Source organism: Brachyhypopomus gauderio, chromosome 6, assembly GCF_052324685.1.
Source record: "Brachyhypopomus gauderio isolate BG-103 chromosome 6, BGAUD_0.2, whole genome shotgun sequence".
In the NCBI taxonomy this organism is placed as follows: Eukaryota; Metazoa; Chordata; class Actinopteri; order Gymnotiformes; family Hypopomidae; genus Brachyhypopomus; species Brachyhypopomus gauderio.
This window is the reverse complement of record NC_135216.1, coordinates 26,641,634-26,664,304: the sequence shown is the minus strand read 5'-3', so window position 1 is coordinate 26,664,304 and position 22,671 is coordinate 26,641,634. Positions and strand designations below refer to the sequence as shown.

Sequence of the window (22,671 nt, the reverse complement as noted above, 5' to 3'; positions counted from 1 at the left end):
ACACGGCCTGTGTTGAGCAGGATGGCCACACTCCTGGTGTCACCCCCACGTCCAGGGTGCTCTGACTTTGCGCTAAACACATTATTGTATCATGGGCCGGGCCACCATTACACACGGCCTGTCTTGGCCACCGTTACACACGGCCTGTGTTGGCCACCATTACAACACGGCCTGTGTTGAGCACCGTTACACACGGCCTGTGTTGAGCACCGTTACACACGGCCTGTGTTGGCCACCGTTACACGCGGCCTGTGTTGGCCACCGTTACACGCGGCCTGTGTTGGCCACCGTTACACGCGGCCTGTGTTGGCCACCGTTACACGCGGCCTGTGTTGGCCACCGTTACACGCGGCCTGTGTTGGCCACCGTTACACACTGCCTGTGTTGGCCACCGTTACACACGGCCTGTGTTGGCCACCGTTACACACGGCCTGTGTTGGCCACCGTTACACACGGCCTGTGTTGGCCACCGTTACACACGGCCTGTGTTGAGCACCGTTACACACGGCCTGTGTTGAGCAGGATGGCCACACTCCTGGTGTCACCCCCCACGTCCAGGGTGCTCTGACTTTGCGCTAAACACATTATTGTATCATGGGCCGGGCCACCATTACACACGGCCTGTCTTGGCCACCGTTACACACGGCCTGTGTTGGCCACCGTTACACACGGCCTGTGTTGGCCACCGTTACACACGGCCTGTGTTGGCCACCGTTACACACGGCCTGTGTTGGCCACCGTTACACACGGCCTGTGTTGGCCACCGTTACACACGGCCTGTGTTGGCCACCGTTACACACGGCCTGTGTTGGCCACCGTTACACACGGTATGTGTTGGCCACCGTTACAACACGGCCTGTGTTGAGCACCGTTACACACGGCCTGTGTTGGCCACCGTTACACACGGCCTGTGTTGAGCAGGATGGCCACACTCCTGGTGTCACCCCCCACGTCCAGGGTGCTCTGACATTGCGCTAAACACATTATTGTATCATGGGCCGGGCCACCATTACACACGGCCTGTGTTGGCCACCGTTACACACGGCCTGTGTTGGCCACCGTTACAACACGGCCTGTGTTGAGCACCGTTACACACGGCCTGTGTTGAGCACCGTTACACACGGCCTGTGTTGAGCACCGTTACACACGGCCTGTGTTGAGCACCGTTACACACGGCCTGTGTTGGCCACCGTTACAACACGGCCTGTGTTGAGCACCGTTACACACGGCCTGTGTTGAGCACCGTTACACACGGCCTGTGTTGGCCACCGTTACACACGGCCTGTGTTGAGCAGGATGGCCACACTCCTGGTGTCACCCCCACGTCCAGGGTGCTCTGACTTTGCGCTAAACACATTATTGTATCATGATAGTCATTGATGCACTAATCCAACCACGGAGATTAAGCCTAATCCTCGTGGTTTTGTTTTAGTATCCTTTCTCTCCCCCCCCCCCCCCCCCCCCCCACCCGTCTCTCTCAGCACCGTCGGAGCAGCAGGGTTTGAGTGGGCCTCCTTCATAGATGAAGTCAGCGCCGAATGACTTTGCAGGATTAGCAGCTAAAAGCTACAGAGCCCAGCTCCACCAACGGGGGCCGGGCCACCGTTACACACGGCCTGTGTTGGCCACCGTTACACACGGCCTGTGTTGGCCACCGTTACACACGGCCTGTGTTGGCCACCGTTAAAACACGGCCTGTGTTGGCCACCGTTACAACACGGCCTGTGTTGAGCACCGTTACACACGGCCTGTGTTGGCCACCGTTACACACGGCCTGTGTTGAGCAGGATGGCCACACTCCTGGTGTCACCCCCACGTCCAGGGTGCTCTGACTTTGCGCTAAACACATTATTGTATCATGGGCCGGGCCACCATTACACACGGCCTGTGTTGGCCACCGTTACACACGGCCTGTGTTGGCCACCGTTACAACACGGCCTGTGTTGAGCACCGTTACACACGGCCTGTGTTGAGCACCGTTACACACGGCCTGTGTTGAGCACCGTTACACACGGCCTGTGTTGAGCACCGTTACACACGGCCTGTGTTGAGCACCGTTACACACGGCCTGTGTTGGCCACCGTTACACACGGCCTGTGTTGAGCAGGATGGCCACACTCCTGGTGTCACCCCCACGTCCAGGGTGCTCTGACTTTGCGCTAAACATATTATTGTATCATGATAGTCATTGATGCACTAATCCAACCACGGAGATTAAGCCTAATCCTCGTGGTTTTGTTTTAGTATCCTTTCTCCTCCCCCACCCCCCCCCCCCCCCCCACCCCCCCACCCGTCTCTCTCAGCACCGTCGGAGCAGCAGGGTTTGAGTGGGCCTCCTTCATAGATGAAGTCAGCGCCGAATGACTTTGCAGGATTAGCAGCTAAAAGCTACAGAGCCCAGCTCCACCAACGGGGGCCGGGCCACCGTTACACACGGCCTGTGTTGGCCACCGTTACACACGGCCTGTGTTGGCCACCGTTACAACACGGCCTGTGTTGAGCACCGTTACACACGGCCTGTGTTGGCCACCGTTACACACGGCCTGTGTTGAGCAGGATGGCCACACTCCTGGTGTCACCCCCCACGTCCAGGGTGCTCTGACTTTGCGCTAAACACATTATTGTATCATGGGCCGGGCCACCATTACACACGGCCTGTGTTGGCCACCGTTACACACGGCCTGTGTTGGCCACCGTTACACACGGCCTGTGTTGGCCACCGTTACACACGGCCTGTGTTGGCCACCGTTACAACACGGCCTGTGTTGAGCACCGTTACACACGGCCTGTGTTGAGCACCGTTACACACGGCCTGTGTTGAGCACCGTTACACACGGCCTGTGTTGAGCACCGTTACACACGGCCTGTGTTGGCCACCGTTACACACGGCCTGTGTTGAGCAGGATGGCCACACTCCTGGTGTCACCCCCACGTCCAGGGTGCTCTGACTTTGCGCTAAACACATTATTGTATCATGATAGTCATTGATGCACTAATCCAACCACGGAGATTAAGCCTAATCCTCGTGGTTTTGTTTTAGTATCCTTTCTCTCCCCCCACCCCCCCCCCCCCCCCACCCGTCTCTCTCAGCACCGTCGGAGCAGCAGGGTTTGAGTGGGCCTCCTTCATAGATGAAGTCAGCGCCGAATGACTTTGCAGGATTAGCAGCTAAAAGCTACAGAGCCCAGCTCCACCAACGGGGGCCGGGCCACCGTTACACACGGCCTGTGTTGGCCACCGTTACACACGGCCTGTGTTGGCCACCGTTACACACGGCCTGTGTTGGCCACCGTTACACACGGCCTGTGTTGGCCACCGTTACACACGGTATGTGTTGGCCACCGTTACACACGGTATGTGTTGGCCACCGTTACAACACGGCCTGTGTTGAGCACCGTTACACACGGCCTGTGTTGAGCACCGTTACACACGGCCTGTGTTGGCCACCGTTACACACGGCCTGTGTTGAGCAGGATGGCCACACTCCTGGTGTCACCCCCACGTCCAGGGTGCTCTGACATTGCGCTAAACACATTATTGTATCATGGGCCGGGCCACCATTACACACGGCCTGTGTTGGCCACCGTTACACACGGCCTGTGTTGGCCACCGTTACAACACGGCCTGTGTTGGCCACCGTTACAACACGGCCTGTGTTGAGCACCGTTACACACGGCCTGTGTTGAGCACCGTTACACACGGCCTGTGTTGAGCACCGTTACACACGGCCTGTGTTGGCCACCGTTACACACGGCCTGTGTTGAGCAGGATGGCCACACTCCTGGTGTCACCCCCACGTCCAGGGTGCTCTGACTTTGCGCTAAACACATTATTGTATCATGGGCCGGGCCACCATTACACACGGCCTGTGTTGGCCACCGTTACACACGGCCTGTGTTGGCCACCGTTACACACGGCCTGTGTTGGCCACCGTTACACACGGCCTGTGTTGGCCACCGTTACACACGGCCTGTGTTGGCCACCGTTACAACACGGCCTGTGTTGAGCACCGTTACACACGGCCTGTGTTGAGCACCGTTACACACGGCCTGTGTTGAGCACCGTTACACACGGCCTGTGTTGAGCAGGATGGCCACACTCCTGGTGTCACCCCCCACGTCCAGGGTGCTCTGACTTTGCGCTAAACACATTATTGTATCATGATAGTCATTGATGCACTAATCCAACCACGGAGATTAAGCCTAATCCTCGTGGTTTTGTTTTAGTATCCTTTCTCTCCCCCCACCCCCCCCCCCCCCCCCCCCACCCGTCTCTCTCAGCACCGTCGGAGCAGCAGGGTTTGAGTGGGCCTCCTTCATAGATGAAGTCAGCGCCGAATGACTTTGCAGGATTAGCAGCTAAAAGCTACAGAGCCCAGCTCCACCAACGGGGGCCGGGCCACCGTTACACACGGCCTGTGTTGGCCACCGTTACACACGGCCTGTGTTGGCCACCGTTACACACGGCCTGTGTTGGCCACCGTTACACACGGCCTGTGTTGGCCACCGTTAAAACACGGCCTGTGTTGGCCACCGTTAAAACACGGCCTGTGTTGGCCACCGTTAAAACACGGCCTGTGTTGGCCACCGTTACAACACGGCCTGTGTTGGCCACCGTTACAACACGGCCTGTGTTGGCCACCGTTACAACACGGCCTGTGTTGGCCACCGTTACAACACGGCCTGTGTTGAGCACCGTTACACACGGCCTGTGTTGGCTACCGTTACACACGGCCTGTGTTGAGCAGGATGGCCACACTCCTGGTGTCACCCCCACGTCCAGGGTGCTCTGACTTTGCGCTAAACACATTATTGTATCATGGGCCGGGCCACCATTACACACGGCCTGTGTTGGCCACCGTTACACACGGCCTGTGTTGGCCACCGTTACACACGGCCTGTGTTGGCCACCGTTACACACGGCCTGTGTTGGCCACCGTTACACACGGCCTGTGTTGGCCACCGTTACACACGGCCTGTGTTGGCCACCGTTACACACGGCCTGTGTTGGCCACCGTTACAACACGGCCTGTGTTGGCCACCGTTACAACACGGCCTGTGTTGGCCACCGTTACACACGGCCTGTGTTGGCCACCGTTACACACGGCCTGTGTTGAGCAGGATGGCCACACTCCTGGTGTCACCCCCACGTCCAGGGTGCTCTGACTTTGCGCTAAACACATTATTGTATCATGGGCCGGGCCACCATTACACACGGCCTGTGTTGGCCACCGTTACACACGGCCTGTGTTGGCCACCGTTACACACGGCCTGTGTTGGCCACCGTTACAACACGGCCTGTGTTGAGCACCATTACACACGGCCTGTGTTGAGCACCATTACACACGGCCTGTGTTGGCCACCGTTACACACGGCCTGTGTTGAGCAGGATGGCCACACTCCTGGTGTCACCCCCACGTCCAGGGTGCTCTGACTTTGCGCTAAACACATTATTGTATCATGATAGTCATTGATGCACTAATCCAACCACGGAGATTAAGCCTAATCCTCGTGGTTTTGTTTTAGTATCCTTTCCCCCCCCCCCCCCACCCGTTTCTCTCAGCACCGTCGGAGCAGCAGGGTTTGAGTGGGCCTCCTTCATAGATGAAGTCAGCGCCGAATGACTTTGCAGGATTAGCAGCTAAAAGCTACAGAGCCCAGCTCCACCAACGGGGGCCGGGCCACCGTTACACACGGCCTGTGTTGGCCACCGTTACACACGGCCTGTGTTGGCCACCGTTACACACGGCCTGTGTTGGCCACCGTTACAACACGGCCTGTGTTGGCCACCGTTACAACACGGCCTGTGTTGGCCACCGTTACAACACGGCCTGTGTTGGCCACCGTTACAACACGGCCTGTGTTGAGCACCGTTACACACGGCCTGTGTTGGCCACCGTTACACACGGCCTGTGTTGAGCAGGATGGCCACACTCCTGGTGTCACCCCCACGTCCAGGGTGCTCTGACTTTGCGCTAAACACATTATTGTATCATGGGCCGGGCCACCATTACACACGGCCTGTCTTGGCCACCGTTACACACGGCCTGTGTTGGCCACCGTTACAACACGGCCTGTGTTGGCCACCGTTACACACGGCCTGTGTTGAGCACCATTACACACGGCCTGTGTTGGCCACCGTTACACACGGCCTGTGTTGGCCACCGTTACACACGGCCTGTGTTGGCCACCGTTACACACGGCCTGTGTTGGCCACCGTTACACACGGCCTGTGTTGGCCACCGTTACACACGGCCTGTGTTGGCCACCGTTACACACGGCCTGTGTTGAGCAGGATGGCCACACTCCTGGTGTCACCCCCACGTCCAGGGTGCTCTGACTTTGCGCTAAACACATTATTGTATCATGGGCCGGGCCACCATTACACACGGCCTGTCTTGGCCACCGTTACACACGGCCTGTGTTGGCCACCGTTACACACGGCCTGTGTTGGCCACCGTTACACACGGCCTGTGTTGGCCACCGTTACACACGGCCTGTGTTGGCCACCGTTACAACACGGCCTGTGTTGAGCACCGTTACACACGGCCTGTGTTGAGCACCGTTACACACGGCCTGTGTTGAGCACCGTTACACACGGCCTGTGTTGAGCACCGTTACACACGGCCTGTGTTGGCCACCGTTACACACGGCCTGTGTTGAGCAGGATGGCCACACTCCTGGTGTCACCCCCCACGTCCAGGGTGCTCTGACATTGCGCTAAACACATTATTGTATCATGGGCCGGGCCACCATTACACACGGCCTGTGTTGGCCACCGTTACACACGGCCTGTGTTGGCCACCGTTACAACACGGCCTGTGTTGAGCACCGTTACACACGGCCTGTGTTGAGCACCGTTACACACGGCCTGTGTTGGCCACCGTTACAACACGGCCTGTGTTGAGCACCGTTACACACGGCCTGTGTTGAGCACCGTTACACACGGCCTGTGTTGGCCACCGTTACACACGGCCTGTGTTGAGCAGGATGGCCACACTCCTGGTGTCACCCCCCACGTCCAGGGTGCTCTGACTTTGCGCTAAACACATTATTGTATCATGGGCCGGGCCACCATTACACACGGCCTGTGTTGGCCACCGTTACACACGGCCTGTGTTGGCCACCGTTACAACACGGCCTGTGTTGAGCACCGTTACACACGGCCTGTGTTGAGCACCGTTACACACGGCCTGTGTTGAGCACCGTTACACACGGCCTGTGTTGAGCACCGTTACACACGGCCTGTGTTGAGCACCGTTACACACGGCCTGTGTTGAGCACCGTTACACACGGCCTGTGTTGAGCACCGTTACACACGGCCTGTGTTGAGCACCGTTACACACGGCCTGTGTTGAGCACCGTTACACACGGCCTGTGTTGAGCACCGTTACACACGGCCTGTGTTGAGCACCGTTACACACGGCCTGTGTTGAGCACCGTTACACACGGCCTGTGTTGAGCACCGTTACACACGGCCTGTGTTGGCCACCGTTACACACGGCCTGTGTTGAGCAGGATGGCCACACTCCTGGTGTCACCCCCACGTCCAGGGTGCTCTGACTTTGCGCTAAACACATTATTGTATCATGGGCCGGGCCACCATTACACACGGCCTGTGTTGGCCACCGTTACACACGGCCTGTGTTGGCCACCGTTACACACGGCCTGTGTTGGCCACCGTTACACACGGCCTGTGTTGGCCACCGTTACACACGGCCTGTGTTGGCCACCGTTACACACGGCCTGTGTTGAGCACCGTTACACACGGCCTGTGTTGGCCACCGTTACACACGGCCTGTGTTGGCCACCGTTACACACGGCCTGTGTTGAGCAGGATGGCCACACTCCTGGTGTCACCCCCACGTCCAGGGTGCTCTGACTTTGCGCTAAACACATTATTGTATCATGATAGTCATTGATGCACTAATCCAACCACGGAGATTAAGCCTAATCCTCATGGTTTTGTTTTAGTATCCTTTCTCCCCCCCCCACCCGTCTCTCTCAGCACCGTCGGAGCAGCAGGGTTTGAGTGGGCCTCCTTCATAGATGAAGTCAGCGCCGAATGACTTTGCAGGATTAGCAGCTAAAAGCTACAGAGCCCAGCTCCACCAACGGGGGCCGGGCCACCGTTACACACGGCCTGTGTTGGCCACCGTTACACACGGCCTGTGTTGGCCACCGTTACAACACGGCCTGTGTTGGCCACCGTTACACACGGCCTGTGTTGGCCACCGTTACAACACGGCCTGTGTTGAGCACCGTTACACACGGCCTGTGTTGGCCACCGTTACACACGGCCTGTGTTGAGCAGGATGGCCACACTCCTGGTGTCACCCCCACGTCCAGGGTGCTCTGACTTTGCGCTAAACACATTATTGTATCATGGGCCGGGCCACCATTACACACGGCCTGTGTTGAGCACCGTTACACACGGCCTGTGTTGAGCACCGTTACACACGGCCTGTGTTGAGCACCATTACACACGGCCTGTGTTGGCCACCGTTACACACGGCCTGTGTTGAGCACCGTTACACACGGCCTGTGTTGAGCAGGATGGCCACACTCCTGGTGTCACCCCCACGTCCAGGGTGCTCTGACTTTGCGCTAAACACATTATTGTATCATGATAGTCATTGATGCACTAATCCAACCATGGAGATTAAGCCTAATCCTCGTGGTTTTGTTTTAGTATCCTTTCTCCAAACGGCTTCCTAAGCATTTTTTGTTTTCGTACCAATGATCTCGGTGGAGTTACGGCAGCCAGCGGAGGAAGATCAGAGATGTTAAGGAGGCTGATTTAATGGGCTTTAGTCCATGGATGAAGCCCAGATCTCTCCCACAAGTTATGATCACTGATAGCCAGTCTGGAGGGAGACAGGAAGGCAGAGTGGTGAAGAAATGAGAGAGTGAGATAATGGAGCAAGGAGCCACAAACACACACACACACACACACATACACACACACACACACACACACACACACACACACACACACACACGTTAATAGCTGAAGGAGCTATACAGCTGTTATTCTAGGCCCCTTAAAATACCACTGACTGTCATGGAGGCTTTGACCACCAGCCTACCCAAAGCTAAAAACCCAGAATCCTGTTTCCCCTCTTACACACACACACACACACACACACACACGTATGTAACTTGGAACCATCTGGTTGCAGCAGTCTCCTGCTGCCGTGGTTACATAAACAGGGTTTTGTCCCTCCTCCTCTCCAGTGGGGAGGCGGTGTGTGAGCGCCACTCCTATTAGCCGGAGCTCACCACTGGGCTCTGACGTCCACACCTGTTCAGTCACACAGGGTTTGGGTCTCTTTTTTGGACCCAATCACTATGTGCCAACGTACTACTGCCTTCACAGTCTGGACCTCACCGCTAATTAACGGCAGGCCTCTGTTTGAAAACTGCAGAATGCCAGTGTGTTATTTACTGCTCAAGGGTGGGAATTCAACGGATGTTGATTCTCAGGCCCTCATTTTGCAGAATTGTGAACCTTGATGTGGGGGAAGGGGCAGGGGTGGGGGTTAGGGTGGGTGGTGAGGGTTGGGGGGGGGGGGGGGGGTATCTGGCTGGGCTGCTGATAGATGCCCCTGATGTCATAGTGAGGCGTGAGGTACCATGAGCACACCAGCCGTGGAAATACAAACAGCTGCTGAAGGCACCCTGACTCCCTCTCTACCTGTGCCAACTTCCACATTTACAGATGCATTCTGGATTCAGAGACTTTGGTTTAAATGGGCCTGGCCAGTTCAAAGCACATAGCAATAACTTGAAAGTGGAAGGATCTAAAAGAAGGATCCGAGAGAAAGATCCGAGCAGAGACCCTCAAAGACGGCAAATAGTCCCATCGGGATGATTCCATTTTTCTGTAAAGTTTCCAGTGAACAAAGTAGTAAGTGTTCAGAACCTTTCACAGACTCTTCTGTTTCTTGCAGATGTTCAGTTTGGAGATACTGTGGTGTCCTGAATTTCAGGGGATATTCGTGATGTAACACTTACTACTCTACCAAACCTCTGTGTTGCCCATTTTCTGTCTTACAGGAAACCTTTGCAAGTTATCCAACTTATGTTGTCATGGCTCGCCAAACTGTTAGGAACCTTAAAGACAGTCCTCAGAGTTCCCAGTCTAGTACATATTTTACTCTCTCTACCTAACTAGCACAAGAGCACAAAGGTTCTGGCACTTTGTCTGCTGTGTGTTGGGAGTTTGGATAGAATAAAACCATGGACCGTCTGAGGGACCCTTCGGACTGGGTTAGAAAACATTGCTTTGGGATGTAACAGGATTTTCACAGTTCAGTGTTTGGAGTCAGGAACCCAAACCCCAACTGATGATTTTAGGAATGCTGTTGTAAGAGTATAAGAGAGGGGGGAGGAGTGTGAATGTCTCCGTGTCCAGACAGAGACGCGGGGTTGTGCTGAACGGCTGTGTGTTTTCAGAGACCTCATCCCTCTCAGTCAGCTGCAGTACCCACCACACTAGGGCTCTGTGATATTCAAATACATTTACATTTACATTTACATTTATGGCATTTTGGCAGACGCCCTTATCCAGAGCGACTTACATTTTTATCTCATTTTTTTTATACAAGTGAGCAATTGAGGGTTAAGGGCCTTGCTCAGGGGCACCTCAGTCATGGCATCAGGCCTGGGGATCGAACCCACAACCCTCCGGTCACAAGACCAGTTCCCTAACCACCAGGCCATGACTGCAAATACACTTTCATTTCCTGGTTGAGAACAGTAGATTAGTGCAGTCGAGGTGTCTTTTGTGCTATTTGTTTAAGTAAGTGTGACATTAAACACTTAATCCATCAGTTACTGTACACTACTTTAAGAATTTACATATACTCTTCTTCACATGCTTCTCAAACATCACCTGATCTCAGGTTCTCTTGCACATAATGGCTTGATTTGCTATTATTTTATACTTTCCATTACCGTGATAAAGTGATCAGTTGAGCTTTTGGTTATTTAAAAACAAAACTGTGCACAAGTTTATAAGAATGCTTCAATCCAAATAAATTGAACTTTCAGACATTTTAAGGCTTATGATGATTATTTTAAGACAAATCTGCACACAGATGTGTAAGAATACTGACACCTAAGTGAAACCACTCAAGACAAATATGCAATGTGAAGTTTAAGTTTCTTGTCTCTGTGTCTGTTTCTGTGGGTGTGTCTGTCTCTGTGCTACTTGTGTCTCTGTGCTGTGTGTCTCTGTGCTGTGCGTCTCTGTGCTGCATGTGTCTCTGTGCTGTGTGTGTCTCGTCTGCATGTCTGTGCTGTGTGTGTCTGTGCTGTGTGTCTGTGCTGCCTGTTCTCCAGACGCGGCGACTGACCAAGGCGGAGCGACAGCGCTTCAGTGAGGAGGTGGAGATGTTGAAGGGTCTCCAGCACCCCAACATCGTCCGCTTCTACGACTCCTGGAAGTCCACCGTCAAAGGCCACAAGTGCATCATCCTGGTCACAGAACTCATGACGTCAGGGACCCTCAAGACGTGAGTGCAACCTTCTCAGAACTCAGACATGTCCGCAGACGACCAGGCCTGCTGTTTGCTCTGGCTCCATGCCTACGGACGACGGTCATGCATGCATGGCTGTTTCAACTACTGTTTATTTATTTTTTTATTATTATTTTTAATAAATGAAAAGAGTGTTTTTCCCAGCCGGGTGGTGCATGGTGTGGTCTCCTCGTGTTGGCCTGCAGGTACCTGAAGAGGTTTAAGGAGATGAAGCTGAAACTGCTTCAGCGCTGGAGTCACCAGATCCTGAAGGGTCTCCACTTCCTGCACACCCGAGCCCCGCCCATCATCCACCGGGACCTCAAGTGTGACAACATCTTCATCACGGGCCCCACGGGCTCGGTCAAGATCGGAGATTTGGGTCTAGCTACACTGAAGAGTGCCTCATTTGCCAAAAGTGTTATAGGTGAGTTACTGTAATGTCCAGGGCCGTGTGTCTTCATATCTGTACCTTGGGTTCACTCACAAGGCCGGATTTTGTAATTGCTGGTAGTTAATCAAACAGTTAATGTAATCGGTCGCACATTAAACGGCATCATCATCGGACAAATTCAGCCACAGGTTCTCTTCTGTTCAAAGTTCTGTTTGAAGAAAAATACATTTACTAGGTATTAATTAGGAGGTTTTGTTTCTTTCTCCATGGTGATTGTTCACGTTTTTGTCACCACCTTTTCGTAATCGACTTATTTCACTGTAAGACAACCTCAAGGTGTCAGTCCAGGGTTCTACACTGGGCTCTTCCTGTCTTAAGTGCTGATCTTCTTTCTGATTGTCCGTGTCCTGCTGTGTCCTGCTGTGTCCTGCAGGCACCCCAGAGTTCATGGCTCCAGAGATGTATGAGGAGAAGTACGATGAGGCGGTGGACGTTTACGCCTTTGGGATGTGTATCCTGGAGATGACCACGTCCGAATACCCTTACTCAGAGTGCCAGAACGCCGCGCAGATCTACCGTAAAGTCACCAGTGTGAGTGAAGCCCGTCTGTGCATGCGCACACACACCAGCGTAACGTAGATACACACAACCTCAAGAACCTTTCAGTCCATTCACACTTTTACAGCGAAGGAAAATTCCACCTGTACCTTACAGCCTATCTCTCACTAAAGTATCTCATTGCACCTTGCTCATGTTGCTGTGTGTGTGTGTGTGTGTGTGTGTGTGTGTGTGTGTGTGTGTGTGTGTGTGTGTGTGTGTGTGTGTGGAGCTGGTTAACCATGTGAAACCACCCACGGTCTCTCTTGTTACTGTCTCTGCCGTCTTGCCCAACCCTGCAGCTGTCTTTTCTCACAGGTTTCACTGGCAGCTGTTTTCACAGGTCCACTAATGGCCACCTGAGGCCTATATGTATGTTAGAGAGAAATTTCTCCATAGCAGAACAGACAATTACCATGTGCCTCCAGAGCTGCGATTCCGTTTTGAAAACAAGAGTGTTGTCCTCAGTTGTCTGAGACCTGCATTTCTACAGGACTGCTGAACTAGAATCTGTGTTTGTTTACATCCTGAGATCTAGAAATATGACCCCTACTTTCCGTCTGCCGGTGCTGCAAGCGTCTGATTGGCCGTCCAGTTGATCTCACAAATTTCAGCAGTTCACTAGAGACCTTTGAAGGGTTCAACGCTTCCTCAAGGGTAAACCATGGTTCTAGTCAACCACTATGTTAATGTAAGATATATGCACAACTGTGCACACAAACAATTACAGAATAACACTGGCTGTATTGCTGAAAACAGGAATGCATTAGCATAAGCTGGAATTTGCTTGAATTTTATCAAGCGCTCTGTGAATGATGTGCCTCAGAGCCTGATCTCAGAGTCCCCTTGATGGTTAACCACAGCACAGATAACATCATTGTTTTGCCTTTCAAAATTTAGCCAAACTTCCAGTTGTTGCATCAACAAAGGACTGCAACCTACTGATGGCGTCAGAGTTAACGGTTTAGAGCGGTGTTGGGGTGTGGAGGTGGTGGTGGGGGGGTGTAGTAGGTGGGGGAGGTCTTGTTCGGGACTGGGATAATCTTCAGTGAATGCTGATCGCTAAAACAAAACATCTAAGCTGATGTGCTAAATGCTAACAACAGTTTTGATTGGTTCTAAGCCACGTGAGCGCTGAGCGTCTAAACCCAACCCCTTTAAAAGTGTTGGGAAGCTTTAATCAGCCTTGTGTGGTGTTTCCTGCTTCTTTAACTCGCTCAAGGACGGCTTCAGTGGCCTCAGCGTGGTCCAGCACGGATGACCTCATGAGGCTTGTGTTGTCACCAGCACGGCCCTGTTCTTTGTTTGCGTTCTGGGTCATATATTTATATTACGATGAGAACAGTCCTTATCTGGTTAACTCCACGCAGAGGGGGAAGGAAAGATTTGATGGGCTGAACAGGTGTGTTGGAGTATTTTCACTTGTGTTTGCTCTCGGGGGCTTTTCTGTCGCTTTCTGTGGTGCGTTGGAGATGACTGGTGTTTTAGGCTCAGGATTAAGGGGACAGTGTGTTTGTTTATCTGCATGTAATCGGGAGGACATTCCCTTTTAAAGACAAAAACAGGGAGACAGATTATACTCAGCCCCCACAGTCAAAGGAAAACACACACTGCACATAACCCTTTTGATTTGTTTAAACAGAAACTGAATTAAGACATTTATTACCTCTGTGTTTACAGTGATAAAAGCACAGATCGAACACGATCCACAGGGGAAATTAAATGTATAGTAAGACATGATCTCCAGACCCTTTAGTGTTGTGGTGGCACAGCAGGCGGGTGGAAGGTGGCAGGGGGCGGGGCCAGTTCTGGGCGGGGCCACTGCGGTAGAGTGCAGCATGATGGGAGAGGAATGGCAGCGGGTGTGTCAGCTGACGGGACCGCACGTGATTGGTCGACCGGAGGGAAGAGGCTTTTGCCATGGGCCTGCGTTTGTGAGTAACGTATATGTTCTGCTGTTGTGTTAATGTTGAGCAGCTGTTTTAGCACCGTGGCTTCTGGGAGCACAGGGAGATGTGCGGGCTTAGCGGCACGTACGCATTACGGAGGAGCGTCGTTAGCAAAACGGCGGAGAAGAGAAACGAGAGAGCAGTGTAATCATGACGGGTGTATCTGTACTGGGCAGGATCAGGATGGACACGGCCGTCTGAAGTATCAGAGCACATCACTGACACCATGTCCAGGCCTGTCACCAGCCTTAAATCAACGATGTTCACTCCGCACAGTCTCCTCAGCTGTCAGGCTTGTGTAAAAATACACTTATTGGAATGTCAGTCAAAGTTTTATTTGAATTCATGGGCCAGTGTTGGACACTGAGGCATCATATCGTACACTTTTCGTACACAATCGCAACCTTGAGGTGGTGTCACGACCTTGCTGTAATTGATCATGTAATCAGAGGGTGGTCTCCAGTCACTTTGAGAGAGTTGGGACGTGCTACCAATCAAACGCAGCTCAAGCCCCACTAGTCCCGCCCCCCCTGTGCGTTATCTGCCAATCACTCAGTCACGTAGCATCTGCCAGTCGGGAGCAGCATGTCAAGGTTTCCGGTGTCGGTTCCCTTGGCTTCCTCCACCTGTGCTCTAGATCTTCCTTCTCCGTTTCCACAGCTGGGCCCAGAACACCTGACTCCATGGGGACTGGGAACCTGTGTTTTGCCCAGTAACACCACCGTACACTCAGGCAGTATAGTTCTCCTGTCTGTGTTGATGTGTCCTGCTGGTGTGCGTTAACGTCAGTGTTTGGTGCAGACACTGAAAGGAGGTTCATTGAGGTTCACCCGTGATGTCTGAGCTCCTTCTGCAACATCTCACCAAAACAACACGGCAATCTGATTCTTTTCTTTCAAGTTACTTCCATTTGAACACGCAGACCTGATCAGTCTCACATAATTAAATGACACGGTAAACAGGTATCCTATAAAGTGCATTAGGAAAAAATTCTATCTCTAGATTTCTCCTCAGAGTAATGTTAGCCTTGTGACAGTTTTGATAATTACTCGACTGCTTCCTGAGACTAAAATCTAGGTCCTGCAACAACACGGGTACTGCTTTATTCTGTGGGGGCTGCAGGGGCATTGGGAACTAATATTAGTGAGTGCATGAGTGCCAGGGAGGGGTTATTGTGTAACACCTCCACTCATCAGCAGTGATATAAAGGCCCTCAAAAGCTCCTGCTCAGATGATCACCCCCCCCCCCCCCCCCCCCACACACACACACTGCAAACCCACTCTGAAAAGCAGAGGAAATGCTAATGAAATTTCATGAAACATTCAACAAAAAGTTCATGAAATATGGATGGAGTTTTAAACGTGCGGACTGTGTTGCTGTGGATGATGCTGTGTGTGTTTGTGTGTGCCTTGCGGAGAGAGACAAATTCAGAGAGAGAGAGAGCGTGTTTTCCCTTGTAGATGCGAACAGTGAGTCAGAGAGAAATCAATATCATTTCAATATAATTAAAACTATTCCTGTCGGGCTCCCTGGAGTCTGTGACCTCATATACTGTTGACTAGCATATGGCTCTTTTCTCCCCACATGTTGGTCAGGTCGTGTTGTCACATTTCCTCCGTGGCTCACCCAACAATCTCTCCGCAAGCTCCCGTTCACACGGATGACCGTTGTGTCATAAACACGCCGTCATTGTTCCTTCTGTCCACCGGTGATGACCATGGGAGTGTGACATCGTTTGTCACCATCACAGAGCGTGTGGCCTTATTGTTATTAGTTTAAGGTCTGTGGGGTTTCGCCCTTCGTGACGTTTACGACTGTAATTCACTTTCTTCATTGTGGCTTCATCATTTATTGAGGGTTTTGCGTCATATATTTATCTGGGGTGCCTTTTTTACTGTCACATAGTGACAGGACACCTGCTCTTTGGTAGTATTACTGTACTATACTCTGTTCTCTATACTCTGTTCTCTACACGCTACACTCTCTTCTGTACATTCTGTGGTGATCCAGTGTGGAAGTAAATTGATCCTTATGAAAGTCACTGATTATATATCTACATTTATATTTCTATATCTATATTTATCTATCTTGTGTGCTGTACAATGTGCCATGTTGATCCCCCATACACACACACACACACACACACACACACACACACACACACACACACACACACTCGGAGATTGTCCACCAGGACATTAATGCACAGTATTCCTATAATCTCTTAGTCTTTCTGCCCATGTGTGTCTCAGTCTCTGTGCATTTGATCTTTCTAATGCTCTTAAACACACACACACACACACACACACACACACACACACACCTTTCATTCAGTTGATGGATTAGTCCATCATGCCACTGATGACGGGGCTGTGTGGGCACTGGTTGTTATTTTTGTATGCCTTCCTTCAGTCTGCCTAATCTGTATCGCCAGACTCACACACACACACACACACACACACACACACACACACACACACACACACACACACACACTCACACACAGCCATTCAGTGAAATGGCATGTTGATTGAGAGGGCATTCATTCCTCAGTGTTCCCCATGCAGACACTTTATATTCATTCACATGGATCTCATACAAGTCCTTTGGCCGGTTTAGAAGACTTTCTTCAAACAGTTCACACTATCTTGAAGGATCAGTACACTGTATTGAAGGATCACCTTTGCCTGGTCTGTCTGGATAAACACACTCATCTAAAAATAATCCTGTGCTTCAAGAGGGGGTTACATAAACAGATTAACTAAAATGGCACTCACACGTCTTGCCAGATCCTTTAAGTCCAACACAGATTCCCTCACAGGGATTATGTCTGTTTAGGCTTCATTGCTTTACAATATGGCACAATAGCCAATAGACCTGAGGGAGAACAGGCACTTACATGGGACCTTAGGGAGAACAGGCAAGTACATGGGACCTGAGGGAGGACAGGCACTTACATGGGACCTGAGAGAGGACAGGCACTTACATGGGACCTTAGGGAGAACAGGCAAGTACATGGGACCTGATGGAGAACGGGCAAGTACATGGGACCTGAGGGAGGACAAGCTGAATGTTGAGCAGGTTTATGGAAGTGGACGGCTATGGTTGGTTCTTAAACACTAAATGTTCATTTGAGTGTCATGCAGGTCCCTCCAGCTTTTAAAGGTCACCACGCACATCTGGTGTGACTACACATTAACGCAGTATGACAAAACAAAAGAGCAGGGCAGAGAGGGGCAACAAGCAACTGCCCCCTGGGGCAACTCCACGTCAGCCGGCCCGCTCTGCAGGCGTTCCTGTCTGATGGTTGTGTCACACCTTCCGTTCTTTCCGCGGCCCCGCGGCCCAGTCCAGACCCAGACCCGGAGTCCCTGACCACAACACCACCAGCGCTGAGCAGTGAGAAAGGCCTGCTAGGGCAAGCTACATCTGCATGTGATCAGCTGATGACGACCTGTCCCCAGACCACCTCCTGATGATAACCTGTCCCCTGTCCACCTCCTGATGACGACCTGTCCCCAGACCACCTCCTGATGACGACCTGTCCCCAGACCACCTCCTGATGAAGACCTGTCCCCAGACCACCTCCTGATGACGACCTGTCCCCTGTCCACCTCCTGATGACGACCTGTCCCCAGACCACCTCCTGATGACGACCTGTCCCCAGACCACCTCCTGATGACGACATGTCCCCTGTCCACCTCCTGATGACGACCTGTCCCCAGACCACCTCCTGATGACAACCTGTCCCCAGACCACCTCCTGATGACGACCTGTCCCCTGTCCACCTCCTGATGACGACCTGTCCCCAGACCACCTCCTGATGACGACCTGTACCCAGACCACCTCCTGATGACGACCTGTCCCCAGACCACCTCCTGATGACGACCTGTCCCCTGTCCACCTCCTGATGACGACCTGTCCCCAGACCACCTCCTGATGACGACATGTCCCCTGTCCACCTCCTGATGACAACCTGTCCCCAGACCACCTCCTGATGACGACCTGTCCCCTGTCCACCTCCTGATGACGACCTGTCCCCTGTCCACCTCCTGATGACGACCTGTCCCCAGACCACCTCCTGATGACGACCTGTACCCAGACCACCTCCTGATGACGACCTGTCCCCAGACCACCTCCTGATGACGACCTGTCCCCTGTCCACCTCCTGATGACGACCTGTCCCCTGTCCACCTCCTGATGACGACCTGTCCCCAGACCACCTCCTGATGACGACCTGTCCCCTGTCCACCTCCTGATGACGACCTGTCCCCAGACCACCTCCTGATGACGACCTGTCCCCTGTCCACCTCCTGATGACGACCTGTCCCCAGACCACCTCCTGATGACGACCTGTCCCCAGACCACCTCCTGATGACGACCTGTCCCCAGACCACCTCCTGATGACGACCTGTCCCCAGACCACCTCCTGATGACGACCTGTCCCCACTCAGCTGAAGGGCAGCTGGTTCTGTCCCACTGTTTTATGAGACACCCGCCCTCTGCCCCCTGACATGTGACATGCTTCACACCTAATTAGTCCAGAAGTGCTGCAAGTTGGAGCATTACGTCTTCTCGCTAATACGTGTCCATGAACGAGGACGTGCTGTTAAAGCACATTGCCCTGTTAAGAAGGACAGGAGACTGAGAAGCCCATTGCGTAGCCTGTAGCTGTGGTCAGAGCTAGGCATGCTGCAGACGCACAAGTCGAGGATTTTAGGATCAGTTAACGGACAAAAGTGATTTCCTAACACCTAACGTTCGTCACTGTGCACGTGCCGGACCGTGGCGACGGCACGGGCCTGCGGCGAGGAGCTCGGCTCTGACGAGCGGCCGTCGTGTTCCCGCGGGGAGGAGGGGCGGTGGGGCGGAGCCAAGGTCTCGGGTTGCTCGGCTGGAAACGCAAAACGGGTCAAACCAGAGTGCAAAATTGATGAGGTGGAAAGTTGTTGGATACAGCGCCTGAGAGCAGCTGGCCAAGTGCCGCCTTGACGAGGTGCATGAAGTTCTGGGCCTGACGGGGCCGCCACGCTGGCCCTCGGGTGTTTACAGGTGTCGGATTCGGAGGTGACGCTGACAAAGGCAACGCAGCATTCCAAAACTGTGAGCTCACACCTTAAAAGCCTTCTACCGTGGCAAGAAACTCAAAATAGGAACCATTTAAGAGGTTCTGTACTTTCGGAACAGCATAATGTCCGGTTCTTTACATGGAATGTGGATCAGATCACTTGGGCTGGAGGCCGGACGGATATTTCTGTGGTTAAAGTGGTCCATGGAACATTCTCTGACGCTCGGAAGCCAGGACCTCGAAAACAGAAATTGGTGCCTTTTAAAAATTGTTGAAGGAAAGGCATCAGTGGTAAAGAAGAAGGAGAACTTTGGCTCGGGATGGGAGGGAGGGAGCCAGGAGTCGTGTGAAGGCCCCCACCATCTGGATGGAGGGCCTTCAGGCAGGAGTTTGGCAAATCGGCACATCTGTGAGGTTTTGCTGCGTGGCCCTCTGGTTCCAGAGTTCTGTTCCTAGTGGAGGTCCAGTAGTCTCGGGCGGGTTCTGCTCACGTCTCTACCTCCTACCTTCTCCTTCTGTCTCATGCTCTCTCCCACGCTGTCCACACGAGGGCTCGTGGCTTCTTGTGTGCATGCTGCATCTTGCCTGAGCTGGTGTGAAGTCTGCAGACTTGTCCAACCTGCCGTACTTTTGAACGGGGATCCCGCAGCGGTTGGGAATAACGAATGTGTAGAGGAGGTAACAGGAGCAGACAGCTGGTCAGGGATGACCCCGTCTCACGGGAAGTTCTACAATCCCCATTTATTACTGCAGTAGCCTAAATAAGGCCAGCCAGAACAGTGAACGAGAAAAATGACAGTGAACAGCACGTACCATTTCGCAGATCTGTATTCCTCTATATCCAACCCCAATGATACATTTGAGCTAAACAAGAAACACCTTCTGAGTACGTCAACAACCCACATGGACACTCTGCACTCATTTCTATTAAATTTGTCGCTAAATTTAATAGGGTACAGCTAAACGATGTAAAAAGTTAGACGCCAAACAGATAAAATGCCCAGTTAAACAATGCAGGTCTTAGACCAACACTCAAGAACGTCGTTGCTCCAACAAACAAACAACTTGACATTTCCAGCCACACTGCTGCCCATCCACGTCTTGGGCCGCACCGACGAATTAACGCAGAGGAACACTCGGAGAGGAACACCTCCCTGGTGTGGAAGGGTCTCCTGCTCGCCTGCTTCTGTTGGTACTGCAGATGTTATTAAAGTAACGTCAGCACTAATGCCATAAACGCAGACTGAAAGCTTTTGATTAGGGAACACACGCTGGAACAATGTTCTGCTGTGCCTACACTACATGGTGTCAGCCATGTGTGTGTGTGTGTGTGTGTGTGTGTGTGTGTGTGTGTGTGTGCGCGCCAGAGAGAAGAAAGCGAGTACGTTTATGGTTTAAAGATCTCTTCTGGACCAGTACATTTATTTTACATTTTCCATAGCACATTCATCTGATACATCTGTCATCTTCTCCCTTTCGCTGTCTTTCCCTCACAGGGCATGAAGCCGGACAGTTTTTTCAAAGTAAAAGTCCCAGAGTTAAAGGAGATCATAGAGGGCTGTATCCGCATGAACAAAGATGAAAGGTGAGTGGAACGTTTGCACACACCATCATTTGAGTCTGCAGGACGAACGCTCTACCACTTGGAAAATAATTAACTATAAGTGCTGTGTGTGTGTGCGTGCGTGTGTGTGTGTGTGTTTTCGTGCACACATATGCTAACGTGTTCCCATCAACGTCCATTAATACCAGCCAGGCTGGTTTTTCCAGCTCTTGACAGCCTAATGACGATATCCATGATCATGCCGCTCTGACATTAAAGCAGCACCATAGGGGCTTTGCAGGCACTAACACAGTGCAGCACCCTGAGACATGCACTTCCTGCCCCCAGGGGGCAACAGATACACCAGTGCCAAACAGAGAAGCCAGTAGATCCTTGAAGAAGAAGTCAGTAGATGATATTATTCTGGTCTAAGACACAGCACTGGAGGGCCAGAACCTCTGCTGAGGTCTTCACTATCGTTCATCCCTCACACGTGCCACAGATAGTGAGAGCACTCCATAGATAAGCAAAACTGTTCAGGACATACAATATTATAATACAATATTCATTTAAATTATACCCAACAATACGATTTACGCTTAAATGACTGATCACATAGCGTTTGTCATCTAAGACTGACATGATTCTAATGTCTCCACAAATTGTTACAACATACGGCCACGTCTGTCTGTCCTGATATGGCATTGATAATTCATTAACAAGATATTCACAACCTTGACATTAGCGAGTGTTGCAAACGCCCGGAGGATCACGAGGATCACGTGGATCACACAGATCATGTGGATCACACGGATCACGCGGATCACTCCCCCGGGTTGAGTCGCGCTCGCCGAGCAGACGGTCCATGCCAGGCTTGTGACAGCTAATATAGAGCTAGCGGCTGATCTGTGTTTACGGTGCCCACTCCGCTCACAAAACCGCACGCTCGCAGTGTGTGGGCTGAGACTGCGGGGTGAGGGTGGTAATCCCACACACCAGAAACCAGGAGATCAGCATTTCATCTCTCCTTCTCCATCAGTGCCGCGTCGCTAGACGGGTTTATTTGCAGACTGCCTGTAGGCTGCGGTTAATGGACAGAGTAGCAATTTGATGTTCTTCCTCCAGAAAAGCGTATCATATAACACAGGCCATAACCATTATATTTACAGCCCAACACTATGAAAGACGTATTTCTCCATATTCTGGTGGGAGATGTGTCATTGCTTCTCTGGCTGTGTTCCTGTTGGCCAGGTACACCATCCAGGACCTGCTGGAGCACCCCTTCTTCCAGGAGAACAACGGCGTGCACGTGGAGCTGGCTGAGGAGGACGACATGAGGAAGTCTGGCCTGAAGCTCTGGCTCCGCATGGACGACACCAAGAAGCTCCACGGCAAATACAAGGACAACAACGCCATCGAGTTCCTCTTCGAGCTCTACAAGGACGTACCGGAGGAGGTGGCTCAGGAGATGGTGAGCATCTGTCTGTAGCGCACAGACTCTAGAGCAGCGACTCTGGATCACTGACTCTAGAACCCTGACTCTAGAGCACTGACTCTGGAACACTGACTCTAGAACCCTGACTCTAGAACACTGACTC

General features: G+C 52.3%; 1 protein-coding gene across 3 annotated transcripts in view; it reads left to right on the top strand.

Annotated features, from left to right (window-relative positions):
• Window positions 1-22,671, top strand: part of wnk4b (WNK lysine deficient protein kinase 4b) — an 86,312-nt gene that overhangs the window by 47,701 nt on the left and 15,940 nt on the right. For 2 of the 3 annotated variants that reach the window (XM_077010138.1, XM_077010139.1), the window contains exons 2-6: window positions 11,346-11,518; window positions 11,728-11,948; window positions 12,349-12,506; window positions 21,027-21,115; window positions 22,325-22,544. In XM_077010138.1, coding sequence (XP_076866253.1) covers window positions 11,346-11,518; window positions 11,728-11,948; window positions 12,349-12,506; window positions 21,027-21,115; window positions 22,325-22,544 — 861 coding nt within the window. The remainder of the gene's footprint in view (window positions 1-11,345; window positions 11,519-11,727; window positions 11,949-12,348; window positions 12,507-21,026; window positions 21,116-22,324; window positions 22,545-22,671) is intronic. The other variant, XM_077010141.1, reaches the window with a different exon arrangement.